The sequence below is a fragment of the Podarcis vaucheri genome, assembly GCF_965113315.1.
Source record: "Podarcis vaucheri genome assembly, chromosome: 15".
Taxonomy (NCBI): domain Eukaryota; kingdom Metazoa; phylum Chordata; class Lepidosauria; order Squamata; family Lacertidae; genus Podarcis; species Podarcis vaucheri.
In genome coordinates, this window is record NC_138753.1 from 2,730,736 (window position 1) to 2,751,440 (window position 20,705).

The 20,705-nt window shown below is 48.2% G+C and overlaps 1 protein-coding gene across 1 annotated transcript; it reads right to left on the reverse strand.

The window, feature by feature from the left end:
* Positions 1 to 675: 675 nt before the first annotated feature.
* BLMH (bleomycin hydrolase) lies at positions 676 to 15,762 on the reverse strand. Its single transcript, XM_082201867.1, has 12 exons — positions 15,510 to 15,762; positions 12,481 to 12,678; positions 12,287 to 12,396; positions 11,344 to 11,485; positions 10,660 to 10,748; positions 9,922 to 10,014; positions 8,931 to 9,086; positions 7,999 to 8,157; positions 7,830 to 7,897; positions 6,858 to 6,975; positions 5,011 to 5,080; positions 676 to 1,612 (listed from the first exon to the last, which is right to left on the reverse strand). Exons 1-12 carry the CDS (start codon positions 15,520 to 15,522, stop codon positions 1,461 to 1,463), a joined length of 1,368 nt encoding a protein of 455 aa, XP_082057993.1. The 5' UTR covers positions 15,523 to 15,762; the 3' UTR covers positions 676 to 1,460.
* Between the last annotated feature and the right edge of the window lie 4,943 nt (positions 15,763 to 20,705).

Sequence of the window (20,705 nt, forward strand, 5' to 3'; positions counted from 1 at the left end):
ATTTCAAAATGGGGGGGGGGAATGGCATTAATCCCACCAGGCACATCCAAGACCTTCTCTTGGGAGGGTAGAGTAATTCGCTTGTAAATACATGAATGAATGAATGAATCTAGGCTTTTAAATACCACATCACTTTCTCCCTCCTAGGGCATATAGGAATTTGTTACAGTCTTCTGAAATTTGGGGGGGGGGGCAGGAAGCAAGATTCCTTCCTTTAGGCAAGGAATCAAAAATAAAACTGTTGGTATAAAAATCTGCGGAATAGTGGAATACTGTGTACTGTTCCGAATGGATATTGCGGAGCTGGGAAAGGTGCAGAAATGAGCAAAAAAGAGCTTGCTGGATCAGGCCAATGTCCCATCTAGTTCAGCATCTTGTTCTTACAGGGGCCAACCAGATGCCCCAATGGGAAACCCACAAGCGGGACCTGAGCCCAAGAGCCCTCACCCCTCCTTGGGTCTCCAGCAACTGGTATTGCCCATCTAGCCGGCTAAACTGAGCTAGTAGCTCCATATTGTCTCCTCTGACTGGCAACAGCTCTCCAGTGTTGCCGGCACAGAGGTGGGAGGGAAGTGTCTTCTCCCACCCCCCACTGCCTCATTCATTTGTTGGCAATATGTTTTGCAGTTTGCCAGCAATTTATGCATCAATAATATCAATACAGGACACCAAAGCTCATTCAGCAAAGTGTTTTTATTCAAACGCTCCATAGCACCAGGTAGTTGTAGATGGCATTCAAATAAAAACGCAGCCATTTTTTAAAAATCCCATTTTACCCAGGAACTGGGCATTCTGGAATGTAGCCTTTGCAGCCACTCTTTCCGTTGGTTCAGCTGAGCCTCAGTGGTGGATATGGGGGGGGGGAATCCCCTGGGCTGTGATTCAGGTGCTCCAGGGAGAAGGCTGTTAAATTCAGACCACATCTCAGTTGGAAAAGACAAGACAGATGAAGATCATGGAGGAAGTGGGCAGCATCGTGCACCATGGGTTATATGCCTCTCTCCACAAGCAAGCAGCTCAAAATCACAACCAACAAGCAATTAATCTCCACTTGGTGGCCCTTTGTGGTACGCAATCACCCCAAGCGTTCATCTCACCCCCCACCCGTCTTTTTCTATACAAGGTTTGCGTGAAAGAATCATTTCTGAAGTTTTAAAACGAGTATATGAATAAAATAATTTTAGAGGGTGTTTTTTAAAAAAAGAAAAGAAAAGGATTATACTACAATGAAAAGCACACATGTCGACGCAAAGGTTGCAGAGTAGCCCCGTCCACAGAAAAGCACTGTTTCCTCTGAAGATCCACAGGGCACCACTCTTCAAGACTGGCACCTCAAGTGGGAGTTTGCTCATGGGGCCACTTGGCGTTAGCTCCTGGCCCTCCAGATCCCCCCCATGCTTGCTTCAAGGTTGACCAGAAGGAGGCAGCAGAGAGCCCCCTCAACACACACACACCCCAGTTCACTTAGCCAGAGCGCCCATGGGGTCCCATGCAGGCAAGACGACTGGCTCCTGGTGCATCACAGCTAAGACGTCCTCTGGCACATGCTTCCTGTCCACCACCACTTCGTAGACGTACTCAGAGAACCAGTCATCAGTCATGATAAGGTAACCTGGAGAAGAGGAGGACGGGACAAGGTCTATTAAGAGATGCTCAGCTTAAGAGGTGCCACGTACAGTGATCTGCACTGGGGGACCCCTGCCCTCTACGCCACACTGAAATCTAAGAGGGCATGGAGGTCGACTGCTTCTGAACATTAAGGACCCATTAATTTTCACAGCTAATGAGGCCTTTGGTTGAACAATTAAATACAGGCCCCTTCCTTGCTTTGTACCAGCAGACTGGGTGGTGCTTGCAATGTCAAATGTGCTTCGGGGAGGGAAACAGGAAAACCAAGCTCAAACTGCCATCCCAGATCAAATTCCTCCCCGGAACATTTTTCTGCCTTTCCTCTGCATCAAGAAACACCACAAATCAAAAACCTACAAGGAACAGATGAGGTCTCACGTGGTGTCTCTTGTATTTGTGCTTGGAAGCAAAACCCAGGAGCTTCCAAAAACACCACTTTACAAACCCAGAGTTTTTGGAAATTCCTGAGTGGCCGAGGATTGGCCTTTCAGGTTTCCTCTAGTGGCTTTGCCTCTGCAATTAACAGGTCAGATGCTCCAACCCTGTCTAAGATCTGACCTTGCCTTTCAACAACAGGATCACAATGCTAAGCTGGTAAACCCGGACCAGGCGATCTGGACCCAAAGCACCGTACAGAAGGGTTAAGCGTTTCCTCCATAACTCATCATCCTCCAGCTAAGCCCCTGAGTCTAATCTTGCCTCTGTTGTTTCAGGCAATACTCTATCAACCCTCTTCAAGGACTGACGTTGGGGCTTGTTATTTTAATGCCTCCACGCCTAGCCAAGCCGGAGTGCCAAATCTAACATCCTCATTCTTCACCTCTTCCTTAAACAAGGGGCCTGCCAGAATGCTGCTTGGCCTTCCCGCACAAGCCCAGGCTTTTTCAAGAGGCCAGCTATCCCCAAAACCCTCTCTGAGGGCCATATCTGCAAATGACGACTTTGGAGCAGCAGCTAGAGGTCTGCCCTGGAGGATGTGGCGTGGGAAAGCAGCTAGAAGAGGAGTCCCAAAAACATGGGTGTGGGATGCTAAGAACTCATTTGGAAACCTAAGAAACTGTTTCACAGGTTCTGCAAAATAGCCCTTCCGCAGAGGAAAAACTGGAAATACTCAAACACCTCCCATGTAGCACACCTACACATGCCCCCCAAATAAAACATGTATTAAAAAAGCAGGTAAACTAGCCAAAAAAATAGGCACCCACCCCCCGCAAACATAGAAGGCCCAAAGCACTATTTTAAAGTAAGGTTAGAATTGGGAGAGGAGGGGCGAAGTTGGCACCAACAACTGAGGGTCCCCACAGGCATCGCACTGCAGAGCCTAGCCTTAGAGCCAGGAAGCCCTCCGGACAATCTCGCCCCAAGCAAGACAGATTGGTTAGGTGGTGTCTTAAGCCAGCAAGTGCTCTCCTGAGCCTCAGCACACCCAGGTGCAATGCAGACATAATGTTAGTACAGTAGTACCTCTAGTTACGTACTTAATTCATACTGAAACTGTTCTTAACCTGAAGCACCACTTTAGCTAATGGGGCCTCCTGCTGCTGCTGCGCCGCCAGAGCACGATTTCTGTTCTCATCCTGAAGCAAAGTTCTTAACCCGAGTTACTATTTCTGGGTTAGCGGAGTCTGTAACCTGAAGCGTATGTAACTCGAGGTACCACTGTAGCACTAACCGCTGCTGCCCTGCTTTGCTGTAAGGATCACTAAGACAGAGGACTCAGGCTTGGCCCAATTCTGTGCCCGCAATACACATGTATTGAATCAATGCCCAAGACACATTCTGCAAGCAACTCACACCGTCCTTACAGAAGGAACATTGCCAGTCGCCTTGGCCAGCCTTCAGGCGATGAGCCTGGGGCAAGCGGCTCTCTTCTTCAGCCTGATTCTCCCCGCCACCCCAAACGGAGGCCTACCTTGCAGCGCAGAGAGGCTCTAAAGCATTTTGCCTGCTTGGCAAGTGGAAAAGAGCAGCCGCAACCAGGGTTGGCCATTGCAAGGGACTGATTGGGCAGAGGTGGTGAGAGGGCTCTGCTTGGCCCCCAAAGTGAGAGGCCCCCAAAGTGCTCAGGGGCAAGGCCAGAGCCCTCGAGGAAAAAGCCCCATTCAGGCCCCATTCATTAAAAGCAGGCTTTGCCTCTGAGTGGGAGTGAGACTTCTACGTAGAACGGCAAGAGGCTAAGACGCTCAAGGAATCAACCTCACACCTTCTGGCTGCCCTGCCAGGAGGCTGGAGAAGGTAAACTCTGAGGAATGCCGGTAATCTGTCTCGCTTTCGCTGGGTTATTTTTAAACTTTGAAAGCTCAAAGTGGTTCGCACTCGTCTCTTGTGGTTGATGGCAGGAGTGTGTGTGTGTTTTTTTAACTGCTGGAGCAACTCTGGGTTTTAGCACGCTCATAAAACAGATGGGTAAACGAAGAGCTAAGAATAGCTGTGCCTTGACCTCCAGGCGGCTTTTTTGGGAAGCGGGGGTGAGGGCCACCTGCGCGCCTGGATCATTGAGATAGTCCTGCGCCTGCTGTTCCACGAAAGCTCTTGCTATGCAAACAGAAGCTCCAGTCTCAATGGGAGACACTGGGACACGAAGAAAAGTCCCTGGCTCTTTGAAATGGCCATGGGTAGCATAAAGGCTGGAGGGCACCGTGGGCCCTTGTCTCCCACCAACTCCCAGGGGAAGTGAAGAGGGAAACGGAACACATGTGGCAGCTACAATTCTGCTAGACAAAGACACTGCTTGTTGTCATCCCAATCGCACAACCAACAGCAAAAGTTTCCCCCACTGGAGGCTGTTCGAAGAGGGGTAATGAACTTTTCTACACAAAATAAGATTACATCAGGAGCTTAAAGGAACGGCAACCCAGTCAGTGCTCATGTGCGCTCTCTCTCTCTCTCTCTCTCTCTCTCTCTCTCTCTCTGCAATAAACCCCATGCAGGAATTTATAATCTCTGCCTTATGACCCCGGAGTAATGAAAAGGAGGTGGGGGACACACACAGCCCAATGGCGATCCTGGCAGAGAGTGCAGAACACAGAGAGGGAAGGAGCCTCCTTGCATTGCCCTCATCACAAACCCAGGAAAATTCAGCGTTGGGAAGAGACCCCAGGTTGGAGAGGCCTGAAGTGATGGAGGGCAAAAGGGAAGAATTCACTGACCACCAGCCTGTCAGGATTCTGCTAAGCCAGAGAGGCAGGGCAAACTGCATAGGCTTCGAGTGCTAAACTGGCCCAGAATTAAGCTCGCTATCCCAATACGCACGCTGTTGAGAATCATAGTACTAGAAGGGACATCTGGAAGTCATCTAGTCCAACCCCCTGCCCCAAAATCCAGACAACACCCCTGATGCAAAACAAAAGGAGGCCAGCATCTGCATTAGCAACACATTACCTTTATTCCCGCGGTCTTCGCCCCATGAGTTCTCCACGCGCCATTTTTCAAAGCAGCCCTCTTGCTCTGGCTGGAAAGAGGGGGAAATGCAGGGGTCAACAGGAGGAAGAGCCCTGCAGAAAAGCTTCCCCTGGCCAGGCCGATTTACATTTGCTTGTGGATTTATAGCAGAGAAATAAAATGCCTCCCTTACCTGACAGATGACACCTGCGCTTTCATTTCACAAACTGCTGAAAGCGTCCCTCACCCGTGCCTTTACAACCCCAAATGCTAAAAGCCTGGTATCTGGATCACATAAGGTGTTCTACAGTGTGGAGAATATTGCATGCGGAATATTGCAGGCCTAGCTAGACATGTACTTTTATTGTGGATATTTTATACAGTGTATATATAAAGCTGCTGATTTTATCAATATTTTGATAAATTGGAGAGTGGGAAGACCCTGTAACCCACCTTGAGGTCCTTGGAAGGAGGATATACATGTGGTAATAAATAAAATAAATCATGCTACAGTACTTTTAAAGACTTTGGGTCGAAACTGTGCTCAGGTCCATACGAGGCAGCTGGAAGAGATGGTGGCAAGAACCTCTGAGGCCTGACTGGAATTACTTTCAAGCTCTTAAAATTCAATCAAGCCACATTTAGCTTAGTTTTGAATGCTGGCAAGGATTAAACGTCCCTCATGGGAAAGGAAAATTACATCAGAGTTGTAGTTAAAACCTGTTTGCACAACAGGTATTTTTTTTAAAAAAGGGGAAAAAAGCTCCATGTTTTAATACCTGCTTTTAGCCTAAAGAAGCTTTTAGTGAGAATTATAAATCTGCCAACCGTTGGCAAAAACAGCCTAGGGGCATTGCAGCTTTTAATCTTGCCTTGCTCCTCTGTTTTAACGTTCTGGATTTCTGAGGTGAGGAGCTTCCAAATGTTTATAGAGAAGCCCTTTCTAGCTAGCAAGGACCAAGCGGGGCAGAGTGGACTGAGCATCCCTCTTGGATTAAGGAGAGAGAGGAGGGTCAGATCGCATTGGGCTGATTGCCTGGTGGGCCTGTCTGGCTTTTAAAGTAATTCCATCACTGTCTTTACTACCTTTCATCGTTGCTAACCTTTGTATATTTCTGTCTGTGAAACTGGAGACACACGGTAAATTTAGAAAGCTTTGGAAGGCTGTGTACCTGAAATGCATAATGTAAAATAACAAAGCACTGGCCATGAGATTGTGGTGGTGGTCATGGAGCCCCTCCCTGTGCTGCCTCTTGAGCTCCTTGGGCAGGTGCCTCTGGGAAGGGGGACGGGGCGTTGGTGGCCTCAGTGCTCTCGCCACCAGCATCATCCAGATACCAACTCTACAATTCTATAATTCATCATAAGAGAACGGTGGTCTTTGTAGACAAGGCACTTTAGAAGAGGGTTGGGACCCTCCACCAGCTCCCAGCACCCCAGACCGCTGGCCGTGTTCCTGCTGAGGCAGGTGGGTGATGGGAATCCAAGAGTCTCTGGAAAGTCACAGATGTTCTCTGCATGTTGTTCTCTGAGGGCCATCCCTCTGTCTCTACAAGTACAGAATACAACTTCTTAGAGCAGAGATGGGGAACCTTTGTCGCCCTCTAAGTGTTGCTGGACTGCCGTTCCCATCATCCCCTGACCAGGCTGGCTGGGGCAGATGGGCGATGGAGCCCAAAAACCTTTGAGGGCCACCGGTTCTCTGTCCCTCTTTCAAAAGAACACACCGTCCCCAGGAGGATTCCATGAACAGGTCGTGCATGCAATTATTGTCTGGTTGACTTGCCATATATGTGGAAAGGAAGGGAAGGAACTCCCATCACCCGCCCTGCTGCCCCAACACCCACCTTCTCAGTGAAGGCAGTAATGACCATGGCGTGGGTCATCAACGAATCCCCGAAGATCAGCCGCTCGTCCTTGTTCATGTTCTTGACTGACACGCCAAACACCAGCTTGTGGTTAAATCTACAAAGCAGCACACACGAAATGCACGTTAAGTGTGGGGTTCAGAGAAAGTGCCTTCCCTAGTAATCCTAAATTGCAGAGTAAACACATTTATCAGGTCGTCTCCATGATCACTGCAGATGGTGACAGCAGCCACGAAATTAAAAGACGCCTGCTTCTTGGGAGAAAAGCAATGACAAACCTAGACAGCATCTTAAAAAGCAGAGACATCACCTTGCCAACAAAGGTCCGTATAGTTAAAGCTATGGTTTTCCCCAGTAGTGATGTATGGAAGTGAGAGCTGGACCATAAAGAAGGCTGATCGCCGAAGAATGGATGCTTTTGAATTATGGTGCTGGAGGAGACTCTTGAGAGTCCCATGGACTGCAAGAAAATCAAACCTATCCATTCTGAAGGAAATCAGCCCTGAGTGCTCACTGGAAGGACAGATCCTGACGCTGAGACTCCAATACTTTGCCCACCTCATGAGAAGAGAAGACTCCCTGGAAGAGACCCTGATGTTGGGAAAGATGGAGGGCACAAGGAGAAGGGGACGATGGAGGACGAGATGGTGGGACAGTGTTCTCAAAGCTACCAGCATGAGTTTGACCAAACTGTGGGAGGCAGAGGAAGACAGGAGGGCCTGGCGTGCTCTGGTCCAGGGGGTCACAAAGAGTCGGACACAACTAAACAACAACATACAGGAGCAGTTAAGCACGAGGGGCAGCAGATCTGCGATCCAGGGGGCTCTGAGCTTGCGGAAGAACAAAGAAATGGAAGCAAAGCAAAGTTTGAGCTTGACGTGCACACCCACCATCCCCAGGGGGACTGTGTGCAGGATCACAGCCCTCTTCCCCCATCCCATACGCACTTACATATTCATGTCATTGATGCCCAGTTTGCTGTTGAAGTGCTTCCCAACGTCACAACCAAACCACACGGCCTGAGGAGAGAGCAGGCGACAATCAGGACCCTTCAGTTGAAGCAAAGAGCAGGAAGACACTGTGCTAAGGAGCAAAACAAAGACAGGGGGGCAGGCCAAACCTCTCCATCCCGAATAGAAGCGGCTGCCAGTTTCTTCAGGAGCTCGATGGGCTGGTTGTTGTAAAGAGTCTTCCTGCCCCCCACCATGTTACTCAGGTACTCCACTGTGTAAAGCTGGTTGTATTGGTTCTGGGGCCGAGGGTCGTTCACCAGGCAAACCTGTTAAGTCAAAGGGCTGAGTTAGCGCAAGAAGTTAATTTCAAGGAGGTCACTCCTCCCAACTCTGCTGGACCCAGCAATAGCAGCCAACTAAAATGCTCGCAACAAGAGCATGGCCAAAGATGGCCATTTCTTGTGTCTCCCCAGCAGGTGTTATTCAGAGGTAGGCTGCCACTGAACCTGGAGGTTCCATTTCAAACAAGATGGAAGTTTGGAAATAATATGAGGGGTGCCGCTTCTCAGCAGCAAATATCCTCTGCTAGACTCATCTCGGTTTTGATGTTCTGGGTCACAATTTTATCACCATCTGACCAAGCAATGCTTGGCCCCCAAAAGGAGATCTGGGGTTGGAAATCTGGTGGGCCTTTCTGTAAGGATTTCCAACTAAACGTTAAAAAGAACTTTCTGATAGTAAGAGCTGTTCAGCAATGCAACTGACTACCTCGGAAGGTGATGGACTTCCCAGCATTTGTGGTTTTTCAACGGAGGTTGGGGGACCATCTGTCAGGGGTTCTTTCAGTTGAGATTCCAGGTTTGCAGGGGTTGGGCTAGATGACCTTTGGGGTGTCCCTTCCAACTCTACGATTTCAGCCATGCCACAACTTTCAAACAGACCGAAGTGGGGTCGTGGTATTAAACGAGAAGAAGGGAGCAACAAGAGACCGTGTGGGGCAGGGGCGTGTCTTATCCATTTCCAAAATCTAAAAAGGATCGCACAGACAGGGGGCCAATGATTGTCCACAGGCTGCCTTGTGTTTACCACACTGCCCAACCTTGCTTTCCATGTCGAAGATGGGCTTGACGTGCTCTTTGTAGAACTGCAGGGGCGAGATTGGCCCGATCTTGTGGTAGGTCTTCTCCTTGTCATAGAACTCCCAGCAGAAGGAGTCCGGAGGGCTCCCCAGGCAGATGGTCACTATTCTGAACACCTGGGGAGGGAAAGCAGATTAGTGGAAGGTGGAACCCAGACACCTCCCTTCAAATCAGCCAGAGGGAACTGATGCTTGTGACTCACAAACTCTCGTTTTGCTTAATTGCTCGCTATGCTTATAAGCTGCTGTTCCACCGAAGGCATCAAGCTGGTTTATAGATTTTTGAACAACAGCGTGGAAACTAAGCAACGTGACACAGGAGGCAAAAAGGAACAGAAGGGGAGAGGAAATCTATGGGCTCTTTCATTCTGCTCCCTAAGTTACACCATGGTCAGGTGGAATGGCCACCAGTTTGATGGAGGCAGTTCTGGGAGAAGAGACCGGGAAGCCAGCATGGAGCTGCGGTGCCCTGGACAACAGCAAAAAAAATGATATACATTGTTGTCTGCTGCCCTCTAGTGCAGGCACCCTGGAAGGACACTTAGGGAGGCACCAAGGGCTTTGCAGAAATGCAGTGAAGGACAATGCGACTCCTGTAAAAAAGTAAAATTAAAACAGCCTGACACATCTTTCCTCTTGGCAGCTTTGGCAAGAGAGAGAGAAGAAAGGGTGCAGCTGGGTAGACAATCTGCCCCTCCAAATTGTAAAGAGCACAACCAAAATGCATTCACAGTGGATCTCTGCATCTCTCTGTTCAGCCGCCACTTTCAGAGCTGCAAAGGCTGGCCCAAGCTGTGCTCAGTTATGAGAAGCATCATGAGAATGAGAAGCATCATGAGAATGAGAAGCATCATGAATGGGGCCCTGGGGGGGGGAGAGAAAGAGGGGGCAGGGACAGAAAATCTCTTTTTACTCAGCCATCGCATTCGCCCCTGCACCAAGAGCAGCTGACCTCCTCTATCATGGTGTCCACGGCTGCAGAGAGCTCGTCCTTGTTGCATCCAGTCTCTACCATATTCCTCAGCCGGAGGCAATACTCTCGCATCTGTTTGGAAGAAAAGCAAAGCGGGAAGAGCAAGTTCTAAGTGGCAATCTCTGTGGCACGCTATCAGCACGCTGAAAGTTCAGGATGCTGGAGCAGGCAAGATGGCTGAGATGGCTGGTGGGGGATGCAGCCCACAACACTTGGAGAGGCACCAGGCTAGAATTTACCTTTTAACAGACTGGAAAGAAAAGATTCAGCGCCCACCTTAGCAAGCAATGGCAGGTGTCAGCATCTGAACAGGAAGGCTGTGAAAACTGTGTCAGCTCATTGTGTGTGTGGAGCGGCAGGTGTGTCCAAAAGCCCACCTCAGATCTTAAGGGCTTTAACAGGCTTTACAGGGACTCGTCTGTTCGCCTGTGGCGAACCTGATCTTATTGGCAAGCCACCAGACAGGGAAGATTCACTTAGCATCCTTTTTCTCAGGCCATCAGTGTGCTACATAGGGTACCTTCAGGCAACTAAACCTTTCCATGGGGCTTGATCATTTTTACGGGCTTATTTACAAGCCTGAGCTTAAGTTTCCAAACTGGTGAGAAGACGAATGCTTTTAGAGATGGTAACACTCTATCCACACACACACACACCCCCATGCACGCACGCGCACACACACACACACACACACACACACACACACACTTTAGTTACCTTGTGGTTCAGAATGTCATTCATTCGTCTGGAGGCCTCAGTGGTGTGTGATTCAGGGAAAACCTTCTTGGGGACTACGCCGTATTTTTCTAGGAAGGAACAAGTTTTAGTAACCGACCAGAACCGATGGGCCGAAGGAAAGGTCGTTCTGCCTGCTGCACTCAGTTTACGCTGTGTGAAATAAGCACAGATCTTGACACAATGAAACTGTTTCCAGGCTACTTCTGTCCTCCCACATCCTTAGTCCGGGAGAGCGTTCTCACCTGTGGTGCATCCAGGTCCAGTCCTCAACATCGCCAATTAAAGGGCTCAGGGTAATATATGCTGGACTTGCCTGAGAGCTTGGACATACCCTGCTGGGCAGCCTGGCCTGACTCGACCATCGGTTAGCTGCATAAGCTCAACGCATACATTTTAAAAAACTACATAAGAGAGTGCCAGACTGAAGATCCTGTGGGGATCTGAGAGAGAAAGGTTTCTGACTCCGTCTTGTACTGCAACTGTCCACCTCATCAGAAGACCTTCAAAAGCTTTAGTGATTCCAGCCCCACCCAAAGAATTCTGTAATCCCAACTCCTGATTTCCTGGTCTTGGCTGAGCAGCCCCCCCCCCCCTTAAGATGCTGGATCCTCTGCCCAGGAACCTAGGTGGACTACAAAGTGCCTTGGCCTCAGCTTCTCTTACCAATGAGGTTCACGAGCATGTCCCACTGCCCGCCGTCATTGCAGGGATTGGAGAGCAGGAACTGCACCAGCCTCCCCTCCACGGGCTCCTTCTTCTGAGCCGTTTCCACATATGCGTGCAAGAAGTAGTAACAGCGTTCAACCTGGAAATAAGCCAGTCAGAATGCAGTCAGAAACCAGGTCTGTTGAGCCCTGGTAGACTTCAAGCTAACCCACCCCGCCTTAACCTTCTGGCCTTTTTACAGTTAGGATGGCCCACTTAGTGGTGGCCCCCTGGTTATTATTTATTTAGTAATAGAATTGATTACCTCCCATCAAGGCCCAGAGCAGGTTATGATAATAAAACAATAAGAGCTAAGACATAATACAAAGGGTCAGGTGCGTTTTCAGCATGCAATGATAGCTGTGCAATGAGGACACCATTCAGTGGGGACGGAAGTCCACAGAGAATGCCCCCTCCTGGGGTGCTGTCCCCCCCCCCAAAAAAAAGGTTTCTGAGGGTGGCAGTTCAAGGCAGAAGCCTGAATGGCACCCCTGCTTACAGAAAGAAGCCGACCAGTCTGCTGGGTTTTCCTCAAAGCAGGAGAGGGGAATCTGAAGCCCTCCAGACGAGTCTGGACCCTAATTTCCACCATCTCTCGAGACTCATAACATCCAAATAGCCACAGGTTCCCCATCCTAGCACCTAAACAAAGCCTCAAGAAAGCACCTCTGAGAGTCAGTGTGGCATGGCAATTAAAAGTGTTGGCCAAGGACCTGGGTTCAAATCCTCACTCAGGCATGCTTTCTGGGGGTGGCCTTTGGCCAGTCACCATCTCTCAGCCCAACCTACTTCACAGGGGGTAAATGTGGATGGTGGGAAATCATGTGCGCCACCTTGAATTCCTTGGAGGTGGGATATAAATGCAAGAAGCAGAAGGGCAGTTAAATACAATTAGAAGCACCTTGTCCCAGAAGAAGAGGTACGACTGGCTGAACTCGAACTCCTCCATGTTGAACTTCTTCATGAAGGGGAGGCGCATCACGTTCAGGCAGGAGAAGATCCAGCAGCGTCCTGGGGGGTCAGAGGAGCACAGCGGAGATGGGCATCGCAAAGCATTAAAATGGGATGTGCAATCTCAAGGGAGGTGGCCATTACCTGAGTTCTTCTGATTGGTGATGGGCTTGCCTTCAGCAGGTACCATGTGCTGGAAGACTTGCAGCGTGTCCTGCACCACGGCCCGCTCCAGGCACACCTCCAGGGGGTCTGCGCATGTGGCCACATTCTGGGCCAACAAGTACCGGGGTTCAGCTTTCAGGGCTTGGGCGAAAGCTGAAGATTTTTTCAGGCTCAACCCTGCTAAGACAAAACAGGACAGTCGATTCAGGACAGTTGATTCTGAAAGTCAGGAACAGAGGGCACACATGGAGAAAACAGAACAAGGATGTGTTCAGGAAGGATGCTAGAAGCTCATCACAGGTGTCTGCAGACATGGCTGATGCTGATGCCACCCATGGCATGGCAGGGAATGTCCTCTGTCTCTTCTCAGAGACACTCTTATTACTCAACTTGTTGAATTTCTTTTAAAAATCAATCAGGCTTTTAACATGTTAGTGTTTTCAGCTGTTGTTTTTAATTGCTTGGGTTTTTCATTTTATGATTGCTATATATATCGTTTGCCTATTTTTATTGTGCTTATTTACTTAGAAGATTTGTAAGCCATTTAACCAAAGAGCAGTCTCCAATAAAACAGTAGATGAAACACAAAGAAAACAAAGAAACTAACCTGAAAACAAATATACATAAAACCATCATAATAAAAGCTGCAGATAAAAATCAGTAAAACTTTTAAACAATTATAAGCAACCAGATTAACTTTTTGCTAGCTCTCTTGTGTGTTTTTAAACCAAAAACTAGAGTAGATTATAATGATGATGATAATAATTTAAATAATGAAATAAAGCGATCTTAAAATAAATCCTGAGGTTACACATTTGCCTCACTGCAATTATTCCCTTTCCAGTTTCCCCCTCCCTTCAAACTTCCAGCTTTGTCTTATAGTAATAACAGGGGATAGATGGAGATTTCAGTGTTACATGTGGTCTGAAAATGGAATAGGCAAATATTCCTGTTCATGGGTGTCTGCAGGATTCCCCCCCCCCAGGCCTGGGGGTGGGGGCAAAGTAAAGCACTAAAAACGACGAGGGGGAGGGGAGCAGGCTAGATTTCCACCAAAGACGAGACCAGCATCTGTACATTTTGCTTATCCCTCTGGTTCTACAAATGCTAGAAACTTACTCTTTCTTTTTAAAATAAAAGCTGGGAATCTGCAGGTGTGCAGGCTCCTATGCAAAGTTGACTACAGCAAAAACAACTTTTTGTGAAATGTTTTCTAACACTATGCAAATATTTCTGCCTTCAGTATCTATATTATTAGGCAATGCTGCCCTCCACCTTCTTAAGGGTGTGAAACTGTTCCAGATCCACTCCTGTAATCACAAGGCCTTGCTTCGTGCCAAAGACACGTTTCCTAATAGTGCCTCACCCAAGCACAGCTAATTGCCATGTGCCGGGCTGGCGGAATTTCAATGCATGCTTATCTTGACATAAAGATGTTTGACAAAAAGTAGGTAACACTTTAAAAAGAACTGTTGTTTCCCAAAGGCAAGGGGACTGACACCTACCTTTTAATTTCATTTATCTCTTGTCACTGGAACGTAGGAAGCTGCCTTACCCTGAATCAGGCCATTGTCTATCTAGCTCAGTACTTGTCTCTAAAGGATTTCAGAACTGTCTTTCCCAGCCCTAAGTGGATTTGAACCCCAGACCTTCTGTGTGCAAAGCAGGGGCCCTACCACTAAGCTACAGCCTGTATCTAAGAATACAGTCCCTGAAATGCAAGTGGCACAAGGTGATTCATCAATAAAGGATATAGGTTCAAATCTGCAGCCAGCCAAGATGCTCACTAGGTGATCTTGGTTCCAGTAGCCATCTCTCGGGCTAAACTACCTTGCAAGGTACCTTGAGAATAAAAAGGAGGAAGGCAGAGAGATAGCTGCTGGAACCAAGATCACCCAAGTGAGCATCTGGCTGGCTACAGATCTGAACCTATATCCTTTATTGATGAATCACATTGACTCTGGGTTGGCTGGTGAGTATGAACCCAGGACTTAGTCCACTGCAGTGGCCAAATTACAGAGCGGCCTGGCTCCCTCATGGCTCCCTCATAAACCACCTTTCTAAGCAAGACCACAGAAGGTACTGTTTTATTCCGACAGGCTTTTGGGAACTAACTGCTTTTAAGGAAAGGGCTTTTAATAGTGCTCTGCTGTTTTTGCTACTGGCCTTTTGACAGATTTGTTTTTACATCGTTTTGATTCCATTATCATCTTAATTACTTCTTAACTATTACCTTTCATTTGTTTTTAGTGATCTGTGTTTTATCTTCATTTGTAATTCTTGCAAGCTGCCTCCAGTTCCTCAAGGTTTTGGAGGAAATAAACCACTACTACTAATTATTATTATTATTATTATTCACAAGTAGCATGCAAACCACACAGTCCTTCCCACAGTTCCTGCCTGCCTATGGCTGCCGGGTGCCTTGTTAAGTCTAAAGGCTCTTTTAATGAGGTGCTAAATTCAGCCTTCTTTCATCAGGCAACTACTTTGCATGTATAGCCTGCAGGGTCAGTTGCTTCCTTTATTTCTCTGACATTTATACCCAGGCTTTTCTACTTAAGTTGTCGAGGCTGCCCACCGTTCAACAAACAAACAAGCCACCCATTCTCAATTATAAAAATCAGATTATTAATGAAAACCAGAGATCGACTAAAGCAGGGAGAAGGGGTGCGGAGCCTACAGGCGCCGGGGCGGAAATCGGATTAGGAAGGGGCGCTTCCTTCAACCCCAGGAATCTGGGAAGGGGGAGGCACTCTGCACATGCTCAGGGACACGCTCCCTCGGCGGTGCAATCCTCTCCTCGCGAAATTGGCCGGGACTGAAGGGTGGGTGGGTGGGAAACAGGTGCCGGGGCTGAATCCTGGGGCCCCGCGGCTCGACGGCGCCTGTTTACCCCCTACCCCCCAAAAAGCAACAGCAGCCTCCCGTTGCCATGGCAACCCCGCCCCCTGCCTCTCCCATCCCCAGTAGGCCTCCGTCGTTCCCATGGCAACCCCCCACACACGCACCTGGGAGACTCATCGCGGGTCTTTCGGCCGCAGCAGCGCGAGCCACCGAGGAGGAAAACCAAGGCCGGGCGCCGGCGCCGGAAGCAGCTCTTTTATAGCCTCGGAAGCAGGAAGCCGGGCCCGCGACAGAGCGCGGCGAAGGACAAACCTCCTGCGCTGTCCTTCGCGGGTTCTCCTCCCCGCCCCCGTTAGAGGGGCGGAGGGAGTTTCGGGGGACACGCCTCTTAAAGGAGCCGTTCAGCTTTCTCGCTGTTACAGGTTCTTGGAATATTTATTATTATTATTATTATTATTATTATTATTATTATTATGCCTTTTCCAAGGCGGCTTACACAATTCCATACAACACAGATAATATACAAAAAGCTAAAAAAAAAAGGCAGTAGAAGCTAATCGCTAAAAAGTTAATTAACGCTAATACAGAACTCTCCAAACTGTGTCTTGACACGCGTGTCTGCTGTAGCGTGTAGGTGTGTCATGCAAACACTCCCGGGGCTGGAAAGGGGTTGGTTTAACCTCCGGTTTGCTAGTAAAACTGAATTACTGTGTCGCGAAATGATGCATGTCTAAAATGTGTCATCAACATGAAAAGTTTGGAAAGCTCTGCTCTAATAGAATTAAAACAATATATATATTTTTAAAAATCTTAAAATGCAGAGGATAATGAAAACAGTAAACACAGCACTGTTAAAATACATTTCCTTAAAAAGCAAAACAAAACCAGTGAGTTCCCATCCAGCCTTGCTCCCCACTCCCCACTCCCCACCCCCATTCCTTTCATGGAGAGGGAAAGTAGATGAATTTTGGGGGGTCCTAAAGTGCCCCTTGTGCTAAATGATGGCTGCCATGCTCCCTTACAACAGAGATGTTGCTGGTGTTCCTATTGTTATAAGAAATTATCGTAAGATTAATGAAAACGGGCATGACAGCTGATAAGTTACATCTGGTAGAAAGGTAACAAACGGGTTTCCCTTATTCAAAGCATCACGGGAGCTCTGACAGCGCCACCTACTGTGCCTATAATGAATAACACCGTCCAATTCACAACGTCAAACCATTTTATTCAATGGATGGCTGAGGCTCATTCATAAGCTGTCAAGTAGTGTTTCCATATACATCGCATAATGCCCTAACGTGATTTACACAGTATGTACATACGCCAAAGAACTGCCATAGATAAAATGATAAAATTTATTATTTAGACAAAGGATAATATAATGAATTAAGTCTATACATTCTATATGTTGTTAAGCTGACACCCCCAAGCCTTAGACCAGGCATAGGCAACCTCCAGATGTTTTGGGCCTACAACTCCCATGATCCCTAGCTAAAAGGACCAGTGGTAAGGGATGGTGGGAATTGTAGTCCCAAAACATCTGGAAGGCCAAGTTTGCCTATGCCTCCCTTAGACTCTTTGAGCACTTCCTCTTTGCATTCCTAATGGTGGGCTTGTTCCTGTGAAGGGTAATAACAATGAGTAATCTGTTAAGTTGTGGGTGAACAAAAGCGGACGACACAGCGATTCTTCAAACAGCTCTTGTTTATGCACAGGCCAGAACAGAACTGAACTGAAGCGTTCAGCCATCTACACTACAAAGCAACAGTAACCATTTTCTGTAACTATCCAATCACTGAACGTCACTTTCAATCCCTTCTTTGCATATGTGGACCTGAGTGAAAACTATCTACAGTATCCCCCTGCTGGCCCAGGGTGAAAACTTCAGTACATAACATAATTGTTAGCATGTTATCGACATCAAGATGAGCGATAACGGAACTGGCAGGCAGTGGCGTAGCGTGGGGGGTGCAGGGGGGGGCCCGGCCACACCGGGCGCAACATCTGGGGGTTAGGGTTAGGGGGCGCAAATCCACTGGTTAGGGGGCGCAAATTACTTGCCTTGCCCCGGGTGCTGACAACCCACGCTGCACCACTGCTAGCAGGAAAACCTTTTGGGCCGACAGATGGAAAATCACCCATGCCTGCCTCTCCTTTTGTCTCTCCATTTAAATGGTCATATAAATGTTAAATAAAACTCCGGACACCCGAGGGGTCAGTGACTTACCTGTATCCTGTGAAACTTACCTGTAACTCTATCTGATGTACCTCCCTTCTATGACATATATCTGATGCTCTTGGTGGGCAGGCTGTGGGGAGATCAATCTATGGATCAGAGGGTATAAAAATTCTGGTTTCCTTTTGTTTGGGGTTTTCCTCCCTCCTGCGTGCGGTGAGTGGGGACCCTGTTGCAACAGTTTATTTCCTTTTAAATAAAGATCAGGCTTACTAGCTGTTTTCAGTATACCCTGGTTGGCCTCTGCTTTTCTCTCCTACTGATTAAGACCTCCTGAGGGACTCTATTTGGGCTCTGTAAGGGAAACAGAGGAATTTCTTACAACACTATCATCTCTGGCCAGTGGGCATGCTGGGCTGAGCCAATGGGAATTGGACTCCGCATAGCATCCAGAATGGCGACACGCTCCCCTGGACTAGTCTTCCCCCAACCTGGTGCCTGCCCTCCAGGTGTTTTGGACTATAACTCCCATCTGTCCCCATCTGGGAGTTACAGGAGTTAATAGTCCACAGCACCTGGAAGGCACCTGGTTATGGGAAGGCTGCTTTGGGCTGAGCTAGCTGGGCTCTTACTCATCTTCCACGCCTCTTAAATTGCTTTATTTTTATGATCCGCCATAAAAGTTTTGGTTTGGCAGCTTGGAACAGATAAAATGAGCCAGCTAGACTTTGACCCTGTAAAAAAAGAGGGTGTAACCAGGGGGGAATATATACTTGTGTGTGAGAGAGAGACTTGAAGTCTCCTTGAGGCTTCACTTACCCACTATCTGCTTCTGCATCATCTACAAACTTGCTCTCCTCCACCTCCAGATCATTTACAAACATGTTAAAGAGCACCCCCCCCCAACATGGAGAGGGCACCACTTTGCTCCACCTTTCGTGGTTCACTTAGAACTTCATTTTCTCTCCCCAATTAAATAATAATCCTTGTATACAATTGATGGGAATGGGATGGGCGGAAGCAAGGGAAGGGGACTGCCAAGAGGCTCCCAAGAGGTACTTTAAAAAAAAAAAAAAGATGTGCCGTGTGGGCACCCATTAAAACCAAGGTAAAGGCCAGAGCTGAGCAACCAGTCAGTCTGGCAGTAAACATGTATTGTCTTGATTGGAGTTTTTAAGCAGCTTTGAGCAAAACCTTTCCTGGGGCTGGGAACAGCCAACCAGCTGATTTCTTCCCCCCACCTACACTTCCTATTTATGCATCACTTAGAGACCACTGTGATTAAGCAGAAAAATATTGTTGAAATAAAACAAATGCACAAGCCTCTGTCTTGGTGCCAAGGGGTCTTCATGGAGCAAGAAGCCAGCAATCCTGAAAAGAGCAGAGGCCCAAAGTGCTGCCAACGTTTATGCTTTTTGCTGTCTGGCTCGGCTCCTGTGCCTTTAACTACAGCCTGATACACAATAATAATAATAATAATAAAAACTTTCTGCATTGCCCACCATGGCAGGGAAACAAAAGGTGCTTGTAACTCATTCAGATGTAGGTAGGCCTGCTCAGAAGTAAACGAGGGTGCATTGTATGTAACCCTGAGGACTGCTCTGTTTATACCTTTTCTTCTCCTAGCCCTGCAAAAGTATTGTGTGTCATCATACTTATTGGCAAGGTGGACATGAGTCAGACAGCCACTCCTCAATTCGGGATCACATAGCTATAGGGAGGGGAGCATGCAGCCTGCAGTGCCTGGGCCACGCTAATAAAATGGGCAATTTTCTTCTGGTGTGATCGTTACACTTTGTGTAGCGGGCAGCAGAATGCACAACGTGGCCCTGATACGGCATAATTCCTTGTAATAGCCGTGGGGCAGCCTTCACCAACCTGGTGCCCTCCTAGTTGATGGGAGTTGTAGTCCAAAAACTGAAGAAAAGCACAGGGCTGAAATAGCAAAACATTTTCTTAGGCCTAGAGCACTTGGTGATGCCAGACTTCCCTCAGTTAACATAGTCGCAAACTTCTCCCCAGCTGGACGCATTCTGCTTTCCCCTGTAAAACCATTTCACAAAAATGCTAATTTGCTCCCTCTATCACAAAGGGACGCGGGTGGCGCTGTGGGTAAAAGCCTCAGTGCCTAGGGCTTGCCGATCGAAAGGTCGGCGGTTCAAATCCCCGCGGCGGGGTGCGCTCCCGCTGCTCGGTCCCAGCGCCTGCCAACCTAGCAGTTCGAAAGCACCCCCGGGTGCAAGTAGATAAATAGGTACCGCTTACCAGCGGGAAGGTAAACGGCGTTCCGTGTGCTGCGCTGGCTCGCCAGATGTAGCTTTGTCACGCTGGCCACGTGACCCGGAAGTGTCTCCGGACAGCGCTGGCCCCCGGCCTCTTGAGTGAGATGGGCGCACAAACCCCAGAGTCTGTCAAGACTGGCCCGTTCGGGCAGGGGTACCTTTACCTTTATCACAAAGCAGGAGGCTGCCCCACTGGAAAAGAGAGGCTTTCTTAGAGCCACGCCAGTAAGATGTTCCATGAAAATAAGCTAATGAGACAGAAACGTTTGCCACCCCCAATGCAGACAGACGGGTCAGGGACTGTTTAAGGCTGCTGGGATGATACTTTCCTGGTTTGGTTTTGTCAAAAGCTCCCTGTGTAGGTGGGGAGAAGGACAAATTAAGAGCCCATAGCAGATATTGACCGGCAAAGTAATGATCAAATCCTATTTTTTCCAAGGCTTCATTTCAGGTTATGCAAGGCCTTCTTAAAAAGGGAGATGCCTGAAGGCAGCAGTGGAAGACACACCTGCAATCATTCTTCACACAGTTATTTGTATTGATATTGCGTTTATTTGTTTGTTTGAATATTTATGATTGTTTACATAAATATATGTAAAACATAATTAGAAAAAACAACGAAACAGCAATCAGTACTGGTTGGTTAAAAGGAACAAAATCATATTGTGTTTAAAAAGTGCAAATTTCAAGAGACGTTTGAAGGAAGGCTGGGGTGGTTCCTGCTGAACAGTGGCGTAGCGTGGGGGGTGCAGGGGGGGCCGGCCGCACCGGGCGCAACATCTGGGGGTTAGGGTTAGGGGGCGCAAATCCACGGGTTAGGGGGCGCAAATCCACGGGTTAGGGGGCGCAAATTACTTGCCTTGCCCTGGGTGCTGACAACCCACACTACGCCACTGCTGCTG

What these genes read in the sequence shown, in the direction of transcription:
- BLMH (XM_082201867.1), bottom strand. An exon ending in ACCTCTTCTTCTGGGACAAG is followed by an intron (nt 11,486 to 12,286) that starts GTGCTTCTAATT and finishes GCTTATTTCCAG; the next exon opens with GTTGAACGCTGTTACTACTT. An exon ending in CGAAGACCGCGGGAATAAAG is followed by an intron (nt 1,613 to 5,010) that starts GTAATGTGTTGC and finishes CCTCTTCTCCAG; the next exon opens with GTTACCTTATCATGACTGAT.